Source organism: Apodemus sylvaticus, chromosome 8, assembly GCF_947179515.1.
Source record: "Apodemus sylvaticus chromosome 8, mApoSyl1.1, whole genome shotgun sequence".
Lineage (NCBI taxonomy): Eukaryota > Metazoa > Chordata > Mammalia > Rodentia > Muridae > Apodemus > Apodemus sylvaticus.
In genome coordinates, this window is record NC_067479.1 from 53,950,426 (window position 1) to 53,976,815 (window position 26,390).

The 26,390-nt window shown below is 42.9% G+C and overlaps 1 protein-coding gene and 1 pseudogene across 2 annotated transcripts in view; both read right to left on the minus strand.

Moving 5' to 3' along the window:
* The window catches only part of Sucla2 (succinate-CoA ligase ADP-forming subunit beta), a 38,388-nt gene extending 17,977 nt beyond the window's left edge, over positions 1-20,411 (minus strand). For both annotated transcript variants that reach the window (XM_052190957.1, XM_052190956.1), the window contains exons 1-4: positions 20,278-20,411; positions 12,332-12,521; positions 7,071-7,170; positions 6,780-6,942 (exon numbers count right to left, since the gene is read on the minus strand). In XM_052190957.1, coding sequence (XP_052046917.1) covers positions 6,780-6,942; positions 7,071-7,170; positions 12,332-12,521; positions 20,278-20,367 — 543 coding nt within the window. In that variant the 5' untranslated portion in view covers positions 20,368-20,411. The remainder of the gene's footprint in view (positions 1-6,779; positions 6,943-7,070; positions 7,171-12,331; positions 12,522-20,277) is intronic.
* A 539-nt stretch (positions 20,412-20,950) lies between these two features.
* Positions 20,951-21,229, minus strand: LOC127691042 (small nuclear ribonucleoprotein E-like; annotated as a pseudogene).
* Positions 21,230-26,390: the final 5,161 nt, after the last annotated feature.

Sequence of the window (26,390 nt, forward strand, 5' to 3'; positions counted from 1 at the left end):
AGTCTCTCCTATGTTGCTTGCAGATCAAGATGTAGAACTTCTTGCTCCTTCCCCAGCACCATGTCTGCCTGCACATTGCCATGTCCCCACCATGATAATGGACTGAAGCTCTGAACCTGTAAAGCAGCCCCAATCAAGTATTTTCTTTTATAAGTGTTGCCATAGCCGTGGTGTCTGAGCAGTTGGCCAATGGCCTTGGTACATCGCTCAATCAGGTGAGCAGAGGGTTCACAGCTTTAAGCTGACTAACACCGTGTGGAGGAAAAAGATTTAAAAATTTAGTCAACTGCAGAGGTAGTAATTTTATCATTCCTGCAACAATAAAGTCCCCCAAATCTGTAGCACCAAGATTAGGAAAGTAGGAAACCGAGACCTCACCTGCCACCCGCCCACAAGCATTTAGTTCCAGCACCAATATGCAGTTGAAAAGGCCTGACAAACCAGGAGTCACTGCATAGCTAACACTGACAGCATGTGTACTAACTACTGAGAGGAGCATTTCCCTTCATCTGCATCAGCCACCCACCCCACCCCAATTCAGTTTGGGACCAAAGGGGAAACAGCCTTTGCCCCAAGGAGTAGAAAGGGGACACATGTCAATATTCTGTCTTTTGAGGGTGTTGTCCAGGGTGATAGTTCATTTCTCTAAGTCCAAATACAGCTAGAAAACAAGCAGACTAGCTATCTGTGGCCACAGAGACAAGAAATGAGCTGGAAGACTATGGATGAACCAGAAAACTAGTGCTCTATCTAGTCAGACCAACACACATGGCTCACTTGGACAGAGAAAAAGCACCAGCTCAGCATGTGATTTATATCCCAAAGAACCAAAGCAAGAGTAACTAGTAAAAGTTAGATGAACTAGAAGACATAGGTATGATGATGATGATGATGATGATTACAGTTGAAGAAAGGCTTTTTATTGAAGGTAAGGAAACATGTATACAGTAGGCACAGCAAGAAAAGGCCTTGGCAAAGCAATTTCTTTCCTAAGGCTGGGAGACTTTAAAGTATCTGTAGGCTCTACCTCCTCTAATTTAAGGTTGGTCAGTTGAAGGATGGGATGGCTAATTGGCCCACAACTGTTGTGTAATGTGTCCTTGAGCTTGCTGAGCCGGTCCATCAGCAGGGAAAAGCACACAAGGCCTTAGTTTTAAGCTGTCTGCTTTTGTCTCTATTCAGAACAAGGAGGGAGCCATCTTGGAAATTCACCATCTTTACTTTACCTGGTCACAGCCTGTCTCCCTTTCTTTCTGCCTATTGGGGAAACTGTCTGCCTCCTAGCTCCGCAATCCCCTCTCTGAGGTCACCTGAACTGCTGTTAGGGAGTCTAAGCTGTTAACTGCTTCCAGCTGAAGAGGAAGGGGCAGCAGTCAGAATGCCTCAGACCACGGCTGCTCTAAGCATACAGGTAAAACTTTACCAACGACAACATTCTAACACATAGACGGCCATTCAGTGACAGCGTGACGGTGACTTTAGAACGCTGGGGAAAATGAACAAAGTAAGAATCGGACAGTTAAAAAGATGAACATTAACAAACTCTCAAGTTTACTAAAGGGGAGGGTCAAGCAATTCAAATAACAATGAAATCAGCACAAACAGAAAACCTAGCAAGTGAAGGCACAAATGAAACCCAGCAAATAGACAGAAGGTGAAGAAGCCAACAAGCCAAAGGCAGAGGAGGAGGAAGAGATGGAAACGGGGCCCAGTCCCAGAGCAGTCCCAGTAGGCTGCCAGGCTGTCAGGTCAAGAATCATGGCACACTAAATCTAAGAAGTAACACTAGCTGCTACAGAGAAAGAGGGTTCAACCCCGCCCCTTTCAGGAGCTCTAACACCAGCAGGCATGCCTGCTGCTGCGGTTACACCACTTACTGCAGCTGGGAGTCAAGGACTATAGGAGCCGCCCAGAGCTGACGCCATTGGTAATTAAAGCCCAAAGCAATAAGCACCCAACCTAAACGCAGCCTCCAGTTCCTGCCTGCTCAAGCCTGATGTACTCAGGACTTGGAGATATAACTCTCTAGGTTGTGAAATATGCTCTGGGGCCTTGAACACTCAAGGACTAGGGACCACTAACTCTGGAAAAGCTTCTCCAAGCTTACTCAAAGTTTCTATGCAGATGGATAGGATTCCAATCAAACAACTGCTAACAGTTTGGTATCCAAGTGTTTGAGTCAGCAATACAGCACAATTGGGACAAGAGAACATTATCGATGGGCAGCAAAACCAAATCCTTTTTAAATGATCACGCCTACATGAAGAACTGCTTATGAGGCCTGCTGCCAAGCCTGTCAACCAGACTCCAATCCCCACAACCCAGATGATTTGAGGAAAGAAATAACTCCCTAGAAGTTATCCTCTGACCTCTGTATGTGCGGCCTGGCCTGGAGTGTGCTAGCGCATGCACAGACACATGCACGCATCCACACAGGCATACAAGCACACACCACCCAGATACATATGAATGCTGTGGTGGTTTAAATACATATGGCCTCCAAAGCTCAAGTGTGTGAATGCTTGGCCCATAGAGGGTGGCACTATTAGGAGGTGTGGCCTCAGGGAGGAAGTGTGTCACTGTGGGAGCAGGGCAGGCTTTCAGGTCTCCTATGCTCAAGCTCCACCCAGTGTAATGCCCAGTCGCCCTCTGCTGGACGAACTCTCAGCTCCAGCACCATGCCTGCCTGCCTGCATGAGGCCATGCTTCTCAATAATGGACTGCTCGTCTGTGCGGTCTCCAGATTTAGGGACATTTTAATCCAATTCAAGTAAATGTTTTTCTTTTCTTTTAACAGATTTCTTTGGCAATTGAGATGATACTGTAGGTTACTGAAGGTTTTTTTGTTTTTTGAGAAGAAATTTTTCTTGGAAACAACTCCCCCTTATCTTTGTCATTCTTGAACCTCGCTAGTTTTTAACTTGGAGTAGTCATAAGGAACTCCTAGTTGGTACACATCTCTGTCTTTGAATTAATCTGACATTTATTGAAAAGCTGTTGAAGACAAGCTTTCACTGGGTAATGTTTTAAGGAGTATCTGCCTACAGTCCTTACCTGTCTTACAACCAGGTAAGAAAAAGAGAAGGAGGAAAAAGTACCCAAAGATTGAAATTAAAAATAGAATTACCTCTATAGAGATAAGATGACCGTACACACAGAAAACCCAAGAACTGCACACACATACAGAATTAGAATAATTTTAGCAAAATTCAAAACAAAATTAACAGGCAAAAAAAATCTGTTTTATTTCAATACACTAAAATAAGCAACCTAAAAAGGCAACAAGCCATCTGTAATAGCACCAAACTGAACAATGTACATAATACTAAACATAACCAAAGAGTTTTATGCATTAAAAGCTATAAACATTGCTGAAAGAAACTGAAGACACAAAAACATGGAAAGATACTGGCCCAATGAAGAACTCATGCCTGCTCCCCCAACCTAAGATAATAATGAGGAAAGTTTGGAGGGAGAGAGAGGTAGGGAGGGAGGGAGGGAGGGAGGGAGGAAGAGAGAAGGAAAGAAAAAAAAGTATTGTCATATATTACCTATCAGAGATGAAGACATTCGAAAAGTGAAATAAGCCAGTCACAAGTGCAAGTGCTACATTTACACAGGCATCGAAAGAGCCGCACGCTGAGGAAGAACAGCAGCCCATCACCCAGTTAAGACAAAAGCGACGTGTTCAATAAATAGTGTCAATTTTGCAAAATAAAAAGTCCTCCAATCAAGCTGTATGAGTTGGCACATGCTTATAATACCAGAACGCTACAGCTAAGGCAGGAGGATCACCCTAAATTCTAAAAAACCCATTTTATATAATAAGTTCAAGGCTACTCTAGACCTTGACTCAAAAAAAGGCAGTATCCAGAAATCAGTGTCCAAGAAAAAAAACCTTTATATATGCATACATGTCATTTGATTTGACCATAATTTTAAATTTTTAAAAGTAAGAAACCCTCTAGATTCCAGAAACCTGGAGAGACCCCCTTCTCGTTGTCAGTGTTCTGCATCTCGTCAGACACCTTGATGGGAGAAGAAGAGACACAAAGACAATGAAGACGCAGGGCAGAAAAATCCCTAATGTGGCATTACTGGAAACAACTAAAGCCTCACGCTTAAGATGCGCCCAGTCCCGCCCTCTGTGACTTTTGCCCTCTGGCTGATAATAAGAGTAATCATTAAGTACAGCATTCAGTACAGTTCTGTAAATTGTCCTGGGGAACTATCAAACTAGAGAGGATGAAGGGAGCCCACAGATCTGTGCCCAAGTCAAGTGTGGTGGCACACGCCTTTCGTCCCAGCGCTCAGGAGGCAGAGGCTGATGAATCTGAGTTCAAGGCCAGCCTGGTGTACAGAGTGAATTCCAGGACAGTCAGGGATACACAGAGAAACCCTGTCTTGAAAAACTAAATGAATGAATAAATGAATGAATGAGTATATATTTACACTAATAATGTTATTTTCACTTTCATAAACCTAAGTTCTTTGTCCCTCAAGAATCCTTGCCTTAAAATAAGTTTGAAATTAAAGTATAAGATAAAGATCTACTTAATGAAAACTTTTGGAATTGCTTTAGTACCTTTTACATATCTACTTCAGACAAAGCCAAACCCTGACAGTCAGATGAAGCACTTGTTCAGCAGATTGTCAAGTTTCACTAGAAAAGTAAAATAGCAAAGACCATCTAATGAATTCAGTTTTCTCAGGGCAAAGTCAATACCAAAAGGCAGGAGGCAAATGTCACATCTCACAAAGTGCTAGTGAGGGTAAGGTGATGTCTGTCAGTCTGGCACAAAAGCTCACAGACACGCCTGCCCAGGATCCTCATGTGTCGCTACCAAAGCCCAGAGCAACCCCAACAAAAGTGCACCAAAAGGACCCTGGAAGCCAGCACTCCATGCAGGCCCAGGTAACCTCAAACTCGAGTCTCCTGCCTTCCTGCCTGTTTCCCCAGTGCGGAGATTCTAAGCACGCACCACCACACCTAGCCATGTATATCCAATCAAAAATTCCTTTGCTTTTTAGCTTTAATTGCTGAGTGACTTTCGGTATGGCTGGATTTTAAACACACAGCCTTCTTCATGCTGTGAGCACTGAGCTGTATCATCAGTTGCTGACTGATTTGCTTGCTCAACAGACCTATCCATGGGATTTCCCCAAACGTCAGTCACACTCCAGAAAAGCACAACCAGGGCTCTATAAATCTAAGGAGATAACACATCGAGCCTTATCACCTGCCAGCCTGGAATGAGGAGGGAAGCTCGGCCTCAAACAAACAAGCATCAAGGTTTTGGCTAAATGATTTCACTATTAATAGTATTTTCAATCTGAATAATTAGAAATACATTGCTTTTGTAATTGAAATAAAAGCAAGTTTCCATTAGTAAGAAAGCCCCAAATGCTTCTCTGAATATTCAGGTTTTTAAAATGAACTCAAATTTTATCTTTCTCCAAAATGCTGTGCCAAATATCTTAAATAACATATATTCAGTTTGCTATATTCACTACAATCAAGATCAGTTCTTCTGGGAAGAAGTTGCAATCCTAGCACCCAGGAGGCTAATGCAAAAAGACCTTGCACATGTATCCCATGTATGCCTGTGAGTGTGCGTGCGTGCGTGCACACACCCACACATGAACACACACACACCTATCAACTAATGAATTAAAAGTAATAAAAAGAACTAAAGTCTTTCTTGGTTTGTCCAGACATTTACATAACTAACAAGATGACAGGTACTGATGTATACCAAGTGAGAAAAGAATATGTTAAAAAAAAAAAAAAAACAAGTAAATGCATGAAACACACTTCTGCAAATCTTTGTGCTCAGACTATTGTGGTCTAATTTCTGAAATACTTTACAAAGCTAAATTATATCATACAGGAAAAAAAAAAGAATAATACTTTTAAAAATCATACCAAATAGGGTTTTGCTACCACCTAGTGTTATACCTCAAGAAATACTTCTTAAAAAATTGTAAGATACTTTTATTAACATATTACTGAATATTACTGAAGATTTTAACTGTAGGAGGGAAAGTATCACAACATAGAAAAATACTGCTTTTTAAAAGCTGTTATAAAGAAAAGTACCTGATGATCCTTAAATTTTGGCTCTAAAGCACACAATAATAACTTTCTATAGCAATCTTTGCCATGGCTTCCAAACATGCACAGTTTACTTCAAACAGAAAGCTGGGTAGCATCCTGAGCAGCCCTCAACGCACTGCAGCTTCAGGACATGGGGTTTGTACTGAAGTAGATGCCTGTGTTCAGGGCTAAAATGTTGGTTCCATAAAGAGAGGTCAGCAGGCCTAAAGCTCCTTGAAATCCCTTGTTCCTTTACAACTGCATCGTTTATACTTAACGTCACCTTCTACTAGTACCAACAACCTAGTAAAACATAAAAACATAAAACACAAACAAAACAGTAAAATAAACCTAGAAGTAGAAAAAGAACAAGATGCTTTTGGTTTATTCTTTCTTCTTTGGTAAGACTACTTTGCAATGCAAGAAACTAATTTTCTCTGTCCATTAACCCAAATATGCTCTCCAGAGATTTAAGATAATGTCTAAAGAATTAATCACAGTGGAATTCCCCTACAGCTTTTAAAAATTATATTACATGTCAAATTCTATCATATTATTTTCCAAACCTGACAAATTCTCTGTGAGCAATGATAATACGTCTTATTCCTCACATATATAATCTTCAACCTCCGAAACTGAAAGGTATATGTAATCCTGATGTGTCCTGTCTACAAGTACTCACTTGAAATGACCTCTCCATTGTTATTGCAAAGTAGTATTCTCTCCTGGGATATTTTCGCTCACAGACCAAAACTTGATTGCATATTCTGCCCTTTGCTCCAGTTTGCTTGGTAATCAATTTTTGCCCAATCATCTGTGAGGAAACAGCTTTTGCTTCTTCTGGACTACAATAAGAAAAAAAATTCAAATTCTTCTGTTCTCCAATTGAGAAAAATCTACACCACAGCTAAAGCTCAGTGTTTTCAACAATCTGATAATTTAAATAATTTTTCTTTAAGAAACTATGACTTACGAGAAAACGATCTTCACTCCTCCTTTGAGGCCACTTGTAAATGTTCCTTTTCCTCTGCCGCCAGCTAAAACCTGTGCCTTTATCACAACATCCTTTGACCCTAGAAGAAAAATACTTTTATTACACAGAAAGCAGGAAGTCACATGCAAACAGTATTTTATTTAACAAGTGTTATTAAATAAAGTCTCATTACCACAATGTCTAAGGCTAAGGCATTCCATATACATAGATTTTCTAGATTTGAAAAGTAAAACATTCAATATATAAAAAGTCTATCCCTTTAAAATATTAAGCACTTATTTTAGATCATTTCTGAAATAGTATACTGAAAATATTTTAGCAATTCTCAGACTAGTGCTTTGGAAAATATTAAAAACACAATATTAAGACTAAAATGTTTTCTTAAAACTTCCCAAAGGTTTTAAGGAGAGATGGCTCAACGGTTACGATCTCTAGCTGCTCTTGCTGTAAACCAGCCTCATTTCCCACATGGTGACTCACAACCTTCTGCAACTCCAACGCCTGGTGATTCAATGCCTGCTTCTGACCTACACTAGGCACACATGAGACATATGGAGACAAAAACACCCATATACACACACACACACACACACACACATGCACACTGTTGAACCACAAATACTACTTCAAGTAGGACTTGGGACTTGGGATGAGGCTATGACTTAAATCATTCCACGAGCTGGACTGATACGACTGATAATGCCTTATTCCCTCCAATGACAACAAATGCTGTTCCCACACACCACTGAGCAGTGACATTATGAAGAATACTTACCAAGAGTCAGGAAGCTAGGCATATAAAAGAATTCCCAAATGTTGTGTTTAAGTTACTCATATAGTTCATAAATCAGCATATTATACAATATATATATTTACTATATATATACAGTTTTCCTCCCCTTTCTAATTTACTGTACAAAACTAGCAAACTTGGGGCAGGGGAGATGGCTCAGTGGGTAAAGGGCTTGCATGATGTCCTGCATGAAGACCTGAGTTCAGAGCCTGAGCACCCGCATTATAAAGTCAGGTACGGGTACACAGCTACAGACACAGGCAAAACCCTGTATACGTACCCTGGAGCTTACTAACCAGCCAACCCTGCTGAAACTGAGTTCTGTGTTCAGTAGGTGACCGTGTCTCAAAAACAATGTGGAGGACTGGCAAGATGCTCAGCAGGCGAAACCATGTCACACAAGCCTAGGGACCTTAGTCAAACCCTGGGACCCACAGGAGAAAACTAAAAGGTTGTCCTCTGGTATGCGCGCTCGCGCACACCCACACACCCACACACCCACACACCCACACACCCACCCCCACACACACACCAATGCATACAACAATCGTGCCTGTACCTCAAATACATCATATAACACACATACACACACACATATAGATACACTCACACAAAAAACACTAATTTTTTTAAGTGGACAGCAATAAAGGAAGACATCCCATACTGACCTTTGACTTCATATGCCCCCATACAGGAGCATTCTGCCCAACCTAGCAAACTGGATAGTTTTACTCACTGTTAAAAGGTATTCTCTTGTCACAAGGACATGCATAATTTCTGATGCTCCCTGGCCCTGGAGCATCATTTACCATATTATGGCAAAAGAATACCAGGCCTCATGCTATCTGCTGTACCTCAAGCACAAAGTCGTGTCTGGGATGTGACCACTACCCTATAAATACATATTTGAACACACTGAAGATGGGCACTGAACTATGAGAAAAAGTCATTTCCGAGGCACACAGAAGAATAAATAACCAATCACTGAGATAATCAATGCTTTTGGTGATCAAATAAGTGAACTAAACTGGTGTTATGGGACACGTCTTTACTCCCAGCACTTTTGAGGCAGAGGCAGGCGGATCTCTTTGTCCAAGGCCAGCCTGGTCTACAAAGTGAGTTCCAGCACACAGAGAAACTTAGTCTCAAAACAAACAAACAAACAACAACAAAGCAAACAAACAAGAGCAGAGAACTATAGCATATAGGATTACTACAACAGAACACGTATAAAGTGCTGTAAATTAGCCCACATTGGAAATGGTTACTGTTGGTGTTTTGTCTAAGCTCCACCCCACACCTACCTGGCAATAGCCAGGTATGCCCCACCCCAGAGATCTGGCCCACTATAAGAGGGGCTACTTGCCCCTCCTCTCTCTTTTTGCTCTCCACTCTCCCACATACTCTCACCTCTCTGCCCCTTGGGCTCTTCCCCCCCCCCCCCACATGGTCATGGCCGGCCTCCACTTCTTCTCTTCTCTTCTCTTCTCTTCTCTTCTCTTCTCTTCTCTTCTCTTCTCTTCTCTTCTCTTCTCTTCTCTTCTCTTCTCTTCTCTTCCTCCCTCCCTCCCTCCCTCCCCCCCCCCACTAACTCCCATCCCCTACTCTGAACAAACTCTATCCTATGCCATGCCTGTGTGTGTGTGGTCCCTCAGGGGACAGAGGTGCCTGGACAGGGGCCTGCCTGGACACCTTCCCCAGGCCGCTGAGCCACACTCCCTTAACCCCCCTCCTCCTCTTTTTAAGCCCCCTCAGTTACTACCTGAATCAGAACCCAATCCTAAAGTTAGTCAGGCTGGTATTAAGAACAAAGAGAACACTCCCACTCCCACAGCTACAGAGCTGGCCACGCCTTGCCTCCAGCTGGGCACTTGCCCTAGCCCCCATTCTTCTCAGGGGGTGATGGAATATTAAAGAAGTAGTCAATGAGAGGATACTAAAACCACCTAAAACTCCTTCAAACACCCATTCTAGTCAAGTAAAAGCCACAGTATTCACAACATAGCCCTACAGCCTAGACAGTGTCCTTTTAGCTCTGGGCTCACTGCACTCCAGCTACACACCTCTCCTCTGAGAGCTCATCTGGGTTCACCCTAACCCTCCAGCTGTCCAGTCATGTTTCTAAGACTCATGTGGCCCCTTAGGCTTATTACACTCACAGGCCTAACTAAGAATGCAATCTGCGCACCTCTGACCCATTTCCCTTCTCTGACCTACTTTTCCACCAGCGATTCATCAACTTCTAGCATAATGCATTCTTTTCTTGTGTGTATCACTTATGGCCTGGCTTTCCCTCTGGATGACACTCCAGACACCGAACCTTAGGGATAGCATGGAGGCTGCTGCAAGAGTCCCCAAGACACACATCTTGCTGAATGTTGAAAAAGGACCCTGTTAAAAAAAAACTTCAATTCTCATAAAAATCAGAATTCTCATAAGCTAGACTGTTTTCCATTATTCTTGAAAGACTCAGAACTGAAAATACTAGCTCATGAGTGCCTGCCTTATTTGAAAGACCATTCCCTCAATAAGCCACAATGAAACTAGTAATAGCATTATTAAAGGTAGTTGAATGTTAACTTAAAAAAACAACAATTTCCTTAATCAACAAGTAGCTTCTGGAACCAGAAGACAGGTAGTGTACAAACTAAAACAAAACTCTTATTCTTTCTAGCTCTCCATGGTTATCTGCCAAAACTCCCAATTTTCTAGTATTTTAGAAGTACTCATTTGCATACAAAGATGTACAGAAGGGGAGAAGAATTAGAAAATAAAGTATGAGGACAAATGATTAAAATAGTTCAATCAATTCCATTAATTCATGTAACAAATTCCTTCCACGGCAGACAGCAGACAGAAGGTTCAGATACAACAGGGAGAAGAGGCTGAGCCTTTCCTCTCAGGGTTTACAGTGCCGTCCTCCATACAGACTGACGATGTGCCCTTTCAGTATTTCTAACAAGAACAAACAATCCCCATGCATGAGACCGGGTCCATAGGCAGGGAGGGCTCCCAGCGTGAAGACATGACCTGGCACCATGGACCATGGATAAACTCAAATCCCACTGCATGCAATTAACAGGCATTTCACTGAAATTAGTATTCTACAAAACTTTTGTTGAATAATCTGAAATTTTATTACAATAACAAGAAAAACTATAAATAAAGTCATCTCTCAAGTCAAGAAGACAATGGCCATCTCATACAAAATACTTTACCCAGGAATATTTTCATTCTTAAGAAAAAATCTTATTTACAGCTAAGATAAATGAACTTTTAAACATTTCTTACATGTTGTGTGCAATGTTAATAAACACAAAGTTCACCAAAGCATATTTAAAGTCATAGTAATCAAAACTGCATCCTAGATAACTGCCTACTTACCTACATAAAAGCAGGCAGGACTTCAAATACTACTATACAGAAAACAGAGTGGACAGCAACTACCTTATTTCATTCTTTTCATACTAAATCTTTTAAAATGTAAATTTACGTTTCTTTCCTAAAATCAAAAACTGTTTAGGATACTCCTACAAACTCAAATTAATGAAAAGTTATTAAGGATTCTTTAAATAAAAAAAATGTACTGGGGTTGGAAAGATGGCTTAGCAGCTAAGAGCACCGGCCGCTCTTCTAAAGGAGCTACATTTAACTCCAGCACCCACACGGCAGCTCACAATTATCTATGACTCCAGTTCCCGGGCTTCTAACTCCCTCACACATGCAGTCAAAATACTAACGAACATAAAATTAAAAAAAAAATTTAAATTAAAAAACAGATAATGTACCAGCAAATGTTTGCAACTCCTGAACTCATTTAACAAACATTAATACATATTGATTACCTAGTTGTCAGACATCTTTCTAAGCCTTTGGGATGTTATCAGTGAACAAATAAAGACACCGCAGGAGCTTAGTCTCGAGTTCACCTTCTTCTTTCTCTTGCATCCATTGGGAGCAAGGAAGTAAGACCCACCCTTTCCACGCCACACATAGACAGTAAGATTTCCATTCACAATTTTTCTAAAACAAAAAAACAAATAAACAAAGAAAACAAATTCATCACAGCCACCATCCTTTAAGCTACAAAATAAAGAGAATAACTTTCCCCTGTCTGTTCTAGCTAAAAAGAGGACTTCAGCATCCTACCACCAAAATAACTGATTCCTAAGTCACTAACAGTACAGTTCAATATCATCTTATAATAACTGTAAAGTCTCAATTATAAAATTCTACCTACTCAAAAACAAGCCAAGTCAAACTTGGTGGCCCACACCCATTCAAGCATTCTAGGGGGTAAAGACAGGAAAGTCTGAGTTCAAAGTCATCCTTGGCAATGTAAAAACCTACCTCCCAATATATAAACGTCAAAAGTCATCAAACCAAAAATAAAGTTCACATCTTACAGAAGTTTCTGTGTCAAGGTGACCAAGGTGTTTTTAAATACCTAATTTTTTAGCAATTGCATAAGCTTCATCCGCCGACTTGGCCACGAAGCCTTTGGGGACAGAGACACCCGCTTCCTGCAATAACTCCATACTCAAGTACTCATGCAGTGAAAGGTTCCTCTGCTGCTGCTGCTGCTGCTGCTGAAGTTGGAGTCCATGCTTGTTAAACAACCCAGAACTTCCCAGAACCTAAAAAAAAAATTGGAGACACATTTAAGTATGACAGTAGCAAGTTTTTCTCTTTTTGTTGTTATGAGAGGGGGTCAGAGAGGGGGAGGGAGGGAGGGATGGATGGAGGGAGGAAGGGAGGGAGGGAAGGAGAAAGGGAGGATGGGAGGGAGGGAAGGAGGGAGGGAGGGAGGACCTATTCATACTTGGTTATGGAGTGCTCAGTTCTCCATTACCATAACAAAATGCTGTATTAAATCATCCAGACACAATAGAGTAGCTCGATTATAATATAAAACTAAAAACTGGTCTACAGTTAAACATCAAATGTTACCCTTGGAACTTTTAACTCTCTCCTCATCCATCCCTAGTCCTTATCTTACTCCTGGGTTTTACCATCATATCTCCATTAGCCTACAGGAAATATTTACATAAATGAAAACTTCAGAGGCTCTAAGGCCAATCTCATCTCCACCAACCTGAAACTGTTTCCCAATTTTTTTCTCTATCCTCCTCTGGGATCTATCTGGCCTTAGACATGTGACAGCTGAATATCTGGTACCCATCCACAGTCCTTCCAAGAGAACATGGCAACTATAAACTTCTCCCTCTTCAACCTATGTTGAATATTCATTCATTCTGTTAAACATTTAAAGCACACAGGAGCTGGACATAGAAGAATGAAATTCTCCTCTAAGGCTGAGTTCTGTGTGTCTGCACACAAGGACAGCCAGCACACAAACAAGCCAGATGGCAATAAGAACGACAGAGTGCTCGTACACAGAGAAATCTAAATTATGACCAAAAAAGCCAAACAGGTGGCTCCAAGGGAAAGGTGTTGACAGTCCGAGTCTGCAGCTTAATCCTCAGAACCCCTGCAAAATCAAAGTGGCTCTGTGGCCGGCCTCCACACATGCACGGTGGGTAATACTCACATACACTCCAACACATAAAGACATTTCAAACACAACATACACACATTGTTTTCCTTATTCAACAAAATGTCAAAAAGAAATCTTTAACATACCTTACTGCAGAAAGAGAAGTATACAGCTAACTTTTCAGCTTCCTGTACCAAGGCCACATCCCAGGAAGCACTCACATCAGTCACATCTCTGGCATCTATCAGAGTCTAAGCGGAACCTAATAAAAGGCTGAAATACCTGCCTTCCTTTTTAAAGACCCTCAATCCTTTCAACTTCAAGGCAAAATACAGAACAATAAGCCACAAAACCCTTCCATGGCCACACTGAAATCAGACTCTTAACCTTTAGCTATACACTTCCATTACTTCCACAGGAAATTCAATACACCAAAACATAATTCACATCAAAAGATAGAGTATCATAAGAGTTAAATCTAAAAAGCCCTATAGAAAGTCTGTTTCTTGAAATGAATTCTTGATCCACAGCATCAAAATGTCTCTTAATATACAGATTCCTGGACTCCATTGTCTATAAAACCAAAATCTCTGAAGTGGACTCAAAGAAATCTGAACTAGTAACAAACCACTTAGATGAATCTTAAGGATGCTAGTTTAAGAACCTCTAACCTAACGAGCTAATTAATTTAATTTTTTGTTGCTAATTCAACTAGTTAAAAGCTGGCCAGGCTTGAGAACTTAATCTGAGTTGAGAACATGGTTCAGTGGGTAAAAGTGGTTTGCTATGAAAGCCTAGCAACTTTTTTCGTTCAAACCTCAAAACAACAAAAGGTGAAAGGAGAAAACTCCACAAAGTCGTCCTCTGAACCCCACGTGTGTGTGTGCACGCGCACAGACAGACAGACAGACACACACACACACACACACACATACACACCATGGGGGGCATAGGAGGAGAAAGAAGAGGTGGAGGAGGAACAAGAACATGAGCAAGAACAAGAAAAAAATAATAAAAGCCTGGCTAACATTCATTTAATTAACTCAATCCCTTGATTCAGCGTCACTGCAATGTTAAAGGCCAGCAACTTCCCACTGCTCTGGGCGGCTATCTGCTGACCTATTCCTAGATATTAGCAACAGAAAATGAGTCTAATTAATACCCACCCAAATGCAAACAGAATAACAGTCACAGCAGGCTTACTCACTAAGACAGAAGGGCAAATGCCTCAATTGTTTACCACAGGCTAAATTGTATAATAGGATACTTCAGAGGTGGGGAAAGTTGTTCACAAATGAGTGAATTAAAATCACAAATGTAATACTGAAGCAAAGATGCCAAAGAAAAACAATAACTTCCAGGGCTGGAGAGATGGCTCAGTGGTTAAGAGCACTGTCTACTCTTCCAGAAGTCCTGAGTCCAAGTCCCAGCAATCATATGGTGTGTCACAGCTGTCTATACTGGGATCTGATGTCCTCTTTTGGCATGCAGGTGTACATGCAGATAGAGCACTCATGTATAAAATAAACTCTTAAAAAAAAGAATAAAAATAGTAACTTCTATGATATATATTTTTTTATTTATTTTTCTTTTTTTTTTTTTTTTTTTTTTTTTGGTTTTTTGGATTTGGTTTTTTTCGAGACAGAGTTTCTCTGTGTAGCCCTGGCTGTCCTGGAACTCACTCTGTAGACCAGGCTGGCCTCGAACTCAGAAATCCGCCTGCCTCTGCCTCCCAGAGTGCTGGGATTACAGGCGTGCGCCACCACCGCCCGGCTGATATTTTTTATTATATTCATTTATGTATGTGGGTGCACACGTCATGGCACATATGAAGAGGTCAGAGTCAAGTTGCATGAGTCAGTTCTCTTTCTACAATGTGAGTCCCAGGATCCAAATGAAGTTCAGGCTTGGGGGCCACACACCTCCACCCACTGAGCCGTCCTGCTGGCCCCTGTGTTCTCTTTTTGCGTAGTTCAAACTGGTCAGAACTGGCCTGTGGTGGCAGAAGTCAGATTCAGCAGTTACTTTTCAGGGAGTAATGATAAAGAGAGGGGCAGAGGGCTCTCTGTGAGCTGACAACTCTACCTGCCTTAGCTGAGTGGTGACTTATGAGTTGCACAAACATAAAAATCAATCTAGCCATGAAATTAAATCATCTATTTTATTCTACCTAAACTGTACCTCAAAATAATAATTAATACAGGTGAAGGGAGTACCTAGGTAAACCTAGTAAAGGTTGTCACACTAATTTTTTTAATGTTTCTATAAGGAAACAGTGTGCCACTAATGTTACAAATGTTAATGCTGGGGCTAGAGAGATGGCTCAGCAGTTAAGAGCACATATTGTTCTTCCAGAGGACCCAGGTTCTGTTCCCAGCTCACACACTGAAAAGCTCACAACTGCATGTAACTCCAGCTCTGGGAAATCTGATACTCTCTTCCAGATTCTATGGGCACCCACACACATGTGCACATACCCATGCATAGTCACATACATAGAGACACAATTAAAAACAAATCTTTAAAAATAAGAGTCAATCAGCAGTCTATGCCTGTAGATGGTACCTCCTTAGCTGCATGTATCAGAATCAAATACCATATAAACAGATCCCCATTCCTAAAACAAAATCTGAAGATACTGTAGGGACATCACAATCTGAACTACACATTAGATATTCACTTTCAATCAACAATAAAGTTCCTCCATATGGCTATAATACGGTTATTTGGGAAAAGATCCCACCCCTTGGGAACTGGAGCGAGTTGGGGAGGAGAGTGTCTTGGTTTGGTTTGGTTTGGTTTGTGATGGTCTAGGTTGGTCTACAACTCTAGGATCAAGTGATCCTGCTATTTCAGTCCCCAAATTGCTAGTACTATACGTACTATGGGTTACAAAATGTTTTATTCTTAATGATACATATGTAAGTTCACAGGGTGAAGTGCCATGTATCTTCAATTTACACTCAGGTAGCTCAGCAAAGAGAAATGGTATTATTTCACAGAAATATAAACATATGCATATAATTTTGAGATTATAATTTAATTACAATATCCTTCCCTTTCCTCCCTCCAAACTCTCCCATATACCCCTCTTCACTCTCCTTCAAATTCATAGCCTTACTCACTAGTTATTGCATTTATAGATGAACTCATACATATACTGAACACAGCCTGTTCAGTTTAGCTAAGGCTCCCTGGATGTATGTTCTCAGGGATGATTTAAGTGATGTGCCCCTCCCTGCGAGGGCCGCCTCTCCCATTTCCAGCTGTTCTTGGCTACCTAAAGTTGAGTGGGGCCGAAGGAAGCCTTGTGGCCTTTTCCCGTTCGCTTTGGCATGTCCACTGCTGTCATCCTTGTTCAGCTCACACTGGGCAGTCATGCTGGTGAGACATCATGGACAGTTTCCGATATTACTAAAAGACACAATCTCACAGCAAACTCCCTCGTCCTGACCCTCCGGCTCTTCCAATCTTTCAGCCCCCTCTTCATCAATGTTCCCTGAGCCTTAGGTATGGGAATGTTCTGTAGGTGTGTCCACTGGAACTAGGCCCCACAACTCTGCATTTTGATTGGTTGTGGTTTTCTGTGTAGTCTCCATCTGTTGCAAAGTGAAGTTCCCATAACAAGGCCTGAGGACTATACTTATAATATGGAATGCTGTTAGGGACTGTGCTGGTCTAATAAATTAGTTGTTGTAGATTCTCGTCCAATAATCATGACTTCACCAGCACTAAGTGGTTAGCTAGGTTTCCAGGATCAGGCACGGTCTCCCTCCTGTTGAGGTCTAACTCTAACTGGGGTTGCTAGTTACCATCATGGCATGTGTGCCACTACTGCACCCTTCAGGTTATCAGGGCATGGGGTCACTGCTGCAGCAGGACTGCTGTTGGCCTCCCTCCTTTGGGAAGATTTGAATGGTGCCTTCTGGTACCAAGGAAGCTAAGTCTCCAGGGAGGGGACATTTGGCTCAGTGTCAGCTCGGAGGTCTCCCGGCCATTTTCTGCAGTCTTCAGGAGCACACTCACTTATCTTCTACCTGGGGGGGTTGGGGGGTGGGGGAGGCTGGGGGGGTGGGGGAGGCTGGGGGGTGGGGGGGGGGGTGACTAAGGGCAAGAGCAGTACAGTAGGCTGTATGTTTGGGAGTTTCTTGGCCAACAACTCAAAAGAGGGCTTAGAGGGCTCCTCATGCCTAGTATTGGGGGTTTTGTTAAGGTGGTCTCTGGCTGTTAGATACATGCATATAATTAAGTTAAAGCATAAGAGTCAGGTGGTGGTGGCACGCGCCTTTAATTCCAGCACTCAGGAGGTCAAGATAGTCTGATCTCTTAAAAAATAAATAAATAAATAAATAAATAAATAAATAAAGCATATATTGCAAAATGTTAAATCAGGTAAAAACATTAGACTACTACTGTTGGAACATTTTCATTAGTTTGAGTTTGTTTTGGTTTTGTTTTGCTTTTTTTAATTAAGACAGGGTTTCTCTGTGTAGTCCTGGTTATCCTGGAACTCATTCTATAGACCAGGATGGTCTTGAACTCAAAGATCCATCCCAGCTCTTTAAAGAATTTTACTGTCTGAAGTATCTAGATACATTGTTTCCTTGCAGCATTAGCTGTTGTCACTTCCAATTTCATTGGTTTTTAAAGTTCTGTTAGAAATTCAAATATCTGCATAATCCCAAGGACTGGGCAGCATCAGAAGTTACAATCAGGTAGGAAGAGGCTGATTTGATGTTCTACTGCAGTGGCTGTGAGTGACAACATGATGACTGTTTTAAATCAAGTGGAAGCCACGGTTAGACATGCTGTCCTCATTAAGAAATGACAAAGGAAGCTGGGCATGGTGGCGCACACCTTCGATCCCAGCATTTGGGAGGCAGAGGAAGGCATCTAAATTCGAGGCCAACCTGGTCTACAAAATGCCAAGACAGCCATGGCTACACAGTGAAACCCTGTCTCAAAAGGAGGAGAACTTAAAAAAAAAGAACATTCCTAACCAAAAAGTGGCCAAAATTCCTGGATAAACCCATGAATACCTGTTCATAACCTGGGTTAGTCTCCAAATAAATATAGAAAAACTGGAAGACCAGAGGAAGAATTGCTTTTTATTTCCAAGACAGGGTTTCTCTGTGTATCCTGGATGTTCTGGAACTTACTCTATAGGCCAGCTAACTTTGAACACAGAGATCCAAGTGCTAGGATTAAAAGGCCTGAGACACCACCACCCTGGTCAGAGGAATTTCTTTCAGTGAACTGAATTACTAAATTTAATGTGTGACCTTGAACAAGTTTCCGCTTAAGACATTGTGTCCTCATATATAAGAGAAAGGTTTCAGACTACTAGCAAACTCCCAAAGACTCATTCTTAAAAAAAAAAAAAGATGTATTGATTTAATATATTGAAGTACACTATTGCTCTTTTCAGACACACCAAAAGAGGACATTGGAGCCCATTACAGATGGTTGTGAGCCACCGGTTGCTGGGACTTGAACTCAGGACCTCTGGAAGAGCAGTCAGTGCTCTTAACCGCTGAGCCATCTCTCCAGCACTCTACCCCCCCCCCCCCCACCAAAGACACATTCTTACTGATAGGGGAAAGGAAAGGAACTGAAATAAAGACAATGTATTAAGCATCCCAGAGGGATATGCAAAGGCATTTTTAAAGGAATTTCCAAATAGATTAAAAACTATTAGAATAAAAACCTATTTGTTCACTAAATCCTTATCCTCGAAAAACTTGGCAGCATTATTTAAGGAAGGGGAGGAGCTGAATCTATCCAACTATGGTGTGTCTAGTTACTTCAAAACATACCCAAAACTCTATCTTAGAAAGCTAATCTTGCTCTTGAAGTTTTAAGGCACTAACACTGAGGGGTTTGTTGGGGCTTGGAGGGAATTTTTATGGGGCTTGTTGTTGTTTAATTGGTTTGTTTTTGTTCTTCAGTGACAGGGTCTTCTGGAGCCTTGGCTGGCCTTGAACTCTCTATGTAAAAGATGACCTTGAATGTCTGATTCTCTTCCGTCCACCTTTAGTCCTGGGATGCTGGGGATGGAACCCAGAACCTCCTACGAGTTAGGCAGACACTCCACCAGATAAACTGCATCCCCAGGACTCAGTTTGTATGTCCTTAATGCTGCAGAACAGACACAAGCACACAGCTTCAGAAATGGACCCTTGTGGAATTAAACCTCAGTTCTGTCTCCGTCTGCTACATCTCCTAGGCCAAAGTACTTCTCTAAGACATCAGATCGTCATCAAAGGTAGCTGGTCTTAACGACAACCCCAGTGCTGTTGACAAGCCTAATGACCTTAGGACAACATCTGACACACTCTAAATACCGAGAAACATAGCTGCAAAAAGTAGGTACTAGAATCTGCCCAGAAATGAAGTCCTCTAAAGGCTCTTTCCTTACTCGCCCCTCTAATCAGCTGGGAAACTTAAAACTCGTTACCAGTACTCACTACCAGGACTGCCTGATCAAAGCACAACTATTTGGGGAAGGCAGGTAGGCCGACTCTGCTGGTGTTCCGAAGTCCTTCCCACCCACGACAGTTCGCGGAACCTCAAAGTACACTTGAAGGGCATCCCCCTTCCCCAAAAGGGGCCCGGAAGCGTTGGTCCCCGCAGGGCCGGCCTCAGTCTCCTCCGGGAGCGCTCCGGCAGTCTTCCGGAGCGAGGCCGACAGCCAGGACGCCCGGCCGGGCCTCCAGAGGACCGGGGACGGAGCAGAGCCGAGCTGCCCGAGCGCCAGCTCGCAGCCCTGGCCCGCAGCCTCCGAGACCGCAACGCATCCCGGCCGTGCCAGCGCCGCGCAGAGCCGCGCAGCCGGGCCGCGACCCCGCGCCTTGCCCGCCGACCCCCGAGGCTAAAGCGAACAGGGCAGACTTAACCTGGGCGGCGGCTCGCAGTGTAGTCTGAGGTCGGTGGCTCCTCAGGACGGTCGCGGCCAACTGCCGGCCGTAGAACACGGACGCCGCCATTTCTGAGTCCGACCGTCCCCTCGGCACCGCGCAGGCGCAGACACACAGCTGCTCGGGAGGCGCACCAGCCCGTGACAAGGACAATCCTCGGGGCGGGGCCTCGGGTTAACCCTGATGCTGCCGGACTGGCCGAGTTGGGCTGGCCTGGAACAAACTTTGGCCCTCTGAACTTTCACCTCAGTGACAAGTGGCAACAAGGCCACCAGAACACTCCCTAAAGAACTATGACGTCGCTACTTCTGTCTTCTTCTCTGAGCCCTAGTGGCCTCACCTCCGAAATGGGGTTATTGAGAGGGAATGTATGTGTTGTGCCTATAGGATGCAATAGATACTAAAATAAGAAATAAAATAAAATAAAATAAAGACAGTACCACTGATACTTGGAAGACTGTTGTTACTCATTAGTTACTGAAGCCGACCACACTGAAAACACTAGCAAAGTATCTTTTTTTTTTAACAAAAATAATCTCACAGCATTTGTCACCTAATAATAATGTACAAATAAAAAAAAGTTGAGTAAATGTCGCTCCCCGCAGAAGACACACTGAACTACCTTCTCAACTTCTCCCATGCTTGACCATTGCTAGTTGGAAACACTTTGGAGCAGAGTAATATTATCTCCTTTTAGCATAATCAGACCCAGTTGTTTTCTTGACTTTGTTTTAGAATGAATCTCTTCTGCATCATCTAATATAAGGTTCATATATTCACCAAAGCCAATAATACAACCCTCTATCCACATGTTCACTTGTTCATACAGCCACCCCTGAATTCAAGATCTATTTTGCAAGTATCTGAAGATAAGGTTGATGGACTGCACCATCACCTTCTGCGCTTTCTGGCTCTGGCCGCAATACACCATGGTGAAAATCGCAAAGACCACAGAGTAGGGAGGTCGTGTAAGAAAGTGACCAGCAAAGCATCTTTGAGAGAGCTAGAGAGATAACTTCGTAGTTAAGAGCTGGTATGGCTGTGGTACCCAGCTGAATTCCCAGCCCCACGTCAGACAGCTCACCATTGCCTATGGGATCTGAAACCCTCTTCTGGCCTCCCTGGGCACCAGCACATGTGCACATACATATGACAACATACATATAATTAAAAGAAAATACTACCACATTTGAACTGAAAAAAATAATAGGTGGGGGTAACCCAGGATCCAGAAAGACCTACTGCATGTTCTCTTTCATTTAAATATGCTCTCTTTAAAATTTTTATATGAATGTATGAATGTATGAGCATGGGTTAGAGGCCAGAAAAGTGTAGAGGACACAATAATATGTCTGTGTAATATGCACAGTAACAAGACACATGTGAGAAGGAGCAGGGAGGTAAGGGAAAGAGAGGGGATCAACGAAACTACATATAAAAATGTTATAAGGAAATTTCCATATCAGTTGTATGCTAATTTTTAAAATATACCCACCCCAAGGCAAGCCTGGTAGTGTATGTCTGCAAACCCTTGCCAATGGAAGCTATGATGGGGGGTTAAAGAACTCCAGACTACTCTGCAACTCACAGTGAGACACTGTCTTGAAAAGGGGGTTTCACTATCAGTGAACCCCACCAGCATTCTGTCTTGGAGTGGGTAATGGTCTCCTGAGGCCTCACCCCTCCTTGAAGACTGATTGAAAGTTAATGGTTGGCACTGGAGGGCATTTCTTCAGTGGAGTAGCCTGTATTTCTGTAAGCAAGCCTAATGAAAATTGTTCAGTCATCAAAGAAAGGACATGAAAGCGAAGCCTGCAGGACTGAGAGAGAAACAAAAGGGTGAAAACGGGTGAATATGATGAAAATGAATTATATAGTGGGGCTAGAGAGATAGTTCCACAGTTAAGAGCAGCGGGTGCTCTTCCGGAACTTTCCAGTATGATTCCCAGCACCCACATGACAGCTCACATCATCTGTAACTCCAGTTCAGGAGGATCTGACGCCCTTGTCTGGCCTTCGAGGTCACCAGGCATGCAACTGGTACACAGACATACACACAGGCAAAACACTCGTACACATAAAATGAAATTTTAAAATGTATTAGATACATGTGTGAAATGCTATAATGAAACACATTATTATGCAGTTAAGATATGCTAATAAAAATATTTTTAAATAAAAAAGCAAAGCAAGAAAATCACCTCCAAGCCCCACCCAAAGAAAATTAGGGAATTTTTATTAGAGTCTCTAGGTGGAGCAGACACATACATCCTCTTAATTTCACTTCCTGGCACTGTGATAAAACACCCTGACAAAAGCAACTTAAGATACAAAAGGGTTATCTGGCTCACAAATCCAGGTTACAGTGCATCACTGTGGGAGATCAGAATGGCCGGAATATGAAACAGCAGTGGGTTACTGTCTGCACACAGTGCCCAGCTGTTTATCTTTACTCATGGATAAACCAGACCCCTCACCCAGGGAACACTGGGTCTTCCCACTAGTCGAGAGCCCCCCATAGAGATGCCCACTGGCCGGCCTAATCTAGGCATTCCCTCGCTAAGATTCCATTCCCAAGAGATTCTAAATTGTGTCAAATGCATAATTAAAGCCAACCATCACAAAAGCATGTACTGGGCCAGAAAAAATCCCCTTCTAGACAGGTGACTGAGCTCCTGCTCCTGCTCTCAGAAGCCCTGAGTTTTAAAATATGTGGGAGAAATACTGGGGATGTGACTCAGTTGACAAAGTGCTTATCTAGCATACATGAAGCCATGATTTCATTCCCCAGTACCACGGAAATTGGCTGCAGTGTCACATATCTGTAATGTCAGCATTTCAAATGTTGGGGGCAGGAGGATCAGAAGTCCAAAGGTAGTCTTTGGCCACATAGTAAGTGCCAGGCTGTGGTAGTAACATTCTCCGGGGCGGGGCGGGCCGGGGGTGGGGGGGAGAGTGTAATAAAAGCCTGCAAATGGACTGAACTTTTTTAGACTTAGAAGATGAGTTAATAATATTCCTTGAGTGCATTTAAGACTACATACTCAACCTGCTCTCCTCCTGTGTGCTTCGTCTGTTGGAGTCTAACCTGTCTTTAAGAGAACAATATACCAACTTTACTATGTGTTGGATGTCCAGAAGCCTTTACAACCTGAGTTAAACGCTTACTTTACTCTTAGGTTATATAATCTTCTATGCTCTGAACTAGAATAACACGTGTGTGTATGTGTTGTGATTGTCGTTTGCTGAAAGTAGCCAGAAGGCTGAAAGCAACCTTAAAACAAATACCCTATAAATGTTGGAAGCAACAGTGGATCTAAGTTGATAACAACTGTTTGCAGGGTTTTGCTTGCTTGCTTGCTTGCTTGCTTGCTTGGTTTTGTGAGACAGGGTTTCTCTGTATAGCCTTGGCTGTCCTGGAACTAGCTCTGTAGACCAGGCTGGCCTGGAAGTCAGAGATCCACCTGCCTTAAAGGATTAAAGGCACATGCTGCCATGCCCAACTTCCCAATTGTCATTTTTAACCTCCTCCCTTTAATTTCATTTAATTAGTAATCAATTGACTTTATTAATCTCTAAAGTAACCCCTGTTAGCAAAGGACGAGTTTTAAGTTGGAAATAAATGCATGGGCTTTGAACTGAAAGAAGTTGAACTTTTGGCTTTCAAAAACCAAAGCTCAGAAAAACTTATGAAAATGTCACACACCAGAAGAATAACTGAAAATCCTATAGAGACAAAAAGGCCAAAAATAAAAATCAGAATTCCCCACTCTGTTTCTATCAGACTTGATGACTTGTAGTCTGACCTGTGCTGCCTTATGGCACGGAGTTACAGCCTTACCCCAAATGGCCACACTCAGGCAAAGCAAAGGGCATTAGGAAATTTAAAAGAGCTGGGCATGGTGGTGCACACCTTTAATCTCAGCACTGCTAAAGCAAAGACAGGAGATGTCTGTGAGTTCCAGGACAGCCAAGGCTACAAAGAGAAACCTTGTGTCAATAAAATAAAATAAAACAAAATAAAATAAAATGTATAAGATAGTGAACTGCCCACTTAAAGCCGTGTCACTTCACTTAACTCATTATTATTATTGTTGTTGTTATTATTATTATTATTATTGGTTTTTTCGAGACAGGGTCTCTCTGTGTAGCTCTGACTGTCCTGGAACTCACTCTGTAGACCAGGCTGGCCTCGAACTCAGAAATCCACCTGCCTCTACCTCCAAGTGCTGGGATTAAAAGCCTGCGCCACTACTGCCCAGCTTCACTTAACTCTTAAGGACACCGCAGCCCCTAGAGAGGGATTGATTTGCAGAGGATTCTATCCACTTCTATCCATAGTGCCCTTCCTTCTTCCTCTTCTCCCTACTTCCTCCTCCCTATTTCCCCTTTCTCCCACCCCTACCATGAGTGTGTATGTGTGTGCACCCACATGTGCAAGTACACACACACACACACACACACACACACACACACACACGCATGCTCCTGTGTCAAGGCCACAGACTGATATTAGCGTTTTTCCTTAATCGCACTCTACCTTTCCGCAGTTGTTTCTGGGGCAGGGCCTCTCATTGAACTGGGAGCTTACAGATTGGTCTGGCTGGCTAACCCACAGACCCCAGGGATGCTGTCTCAGCACTGGGATTACAGGTGTACATCGGCACTGGGTGTCTGACTTCAGTGTTAGGTTTGTACAGCGAGCTTTTTACCAACAGGGCCCCCCCCCCCCCCCCGCTACATATATGCTTTTCATTTTTAAAAAAAATTATTATTTTATTTTGTGTGTACAGATATTTTGTCTATATGTCTGTGTACCACATGCACGCCTGGTACTCCCAAAGGACAGAAGAAGACATCAGTTCCTCTGGAACTGGAGTTATGAAGATGGCTGTGAGCTACCGTGTGGGTGCTGAGAATCTGACCAAGTCCTCTGTAAAGGCACCAAGTGCTCCTGACTGCTGAGCCATCTCTCCAACATGTATATCCTTTTTAAAACTCTTTATATCATTTCTGACCTGGTAAGTACTTTCATCCCCATGCCTGGAGCTTCTTATTCCCGGCATGACATTTTGGTGGCCTGCCTGGGAAGTCTCCTCACCGCTCTTGGCTTCTCCACTCTGGTGCTATATGGGTGGCCAACTGGCTCCGATGCAACTAAAGATCTCTGGCTGGGCTGCTCTCCAGTAAGATCTGAAGGCCTCTGAGCTGGAATTCCAGACTAGTTTGTCCACCAGGTTAAAGCCAAGAAATGCCTTTCAGTATACTGCAGAAGGCTTTATTTCCCCCCTTTGTGTCTGAAGGACTCTAGCCAAGGCTGAACACTTCAGTGGGACCTGGAGACAAGAGAAAAATGAGGTTAGTCTACAAAGATAAGGGGCCCCTTTCCTTCCTCACTCTCAATGTGTGGAAGTGTTGACAGAAGCAGCTTGTCCAGGGCAGGTGCACACAGCCTGTGAGGACTCCCTCATTCCTGCCTCCTGTCACTGCTTTTCCCTTCTGTGCTTTCATGAGGGTGGAAACAGGACATGTGGCCACGGTGTCCATGTGTGGCTTTGGTGTTCACCTCTGCCATTCTCTTTCCCCACCAGGTCCCCTGATCCATGATCTTCACCTGGTTTTACTTTCTCCAGGACGGGAGGGTCCCCTGTCCCTCACAGCTTCCTGTGGCCAGTTTCGGTTAGTGAGGCTGGTCTGGCCTGGCCAGTTGGACCAGTTTAGCTCCAGAGTAAAGCCAGGTTTTACCACCACAGGCTGGGAGGCTGCTGCTACTCTTGGGTATGTCCCCCAAGCGAGCACTGCTCAGGAGTCAGTTCGATGAGGCCAGGGCTCACCCAGGACACTCAGAGGGGTCTGATAGTCTCCGGGACATTTCCAGGCTAGGTGCTGCACCTCTGGTAGCACCCACAATAGGCGTCTCATCTTCCATTTCCCCTGACTCAACCTGATGATATACCCTCAAAAATCTTGTACAAATTTGAGCCTCTGGTTCTAAAAAAGAAAACTTCTTTTCCTTCTAACAAAATTGCCCCTTCTTATTCTACCAGGACCGTGAACATGGTCTGCGGAATGGCACCGTGTGCACCAATCCT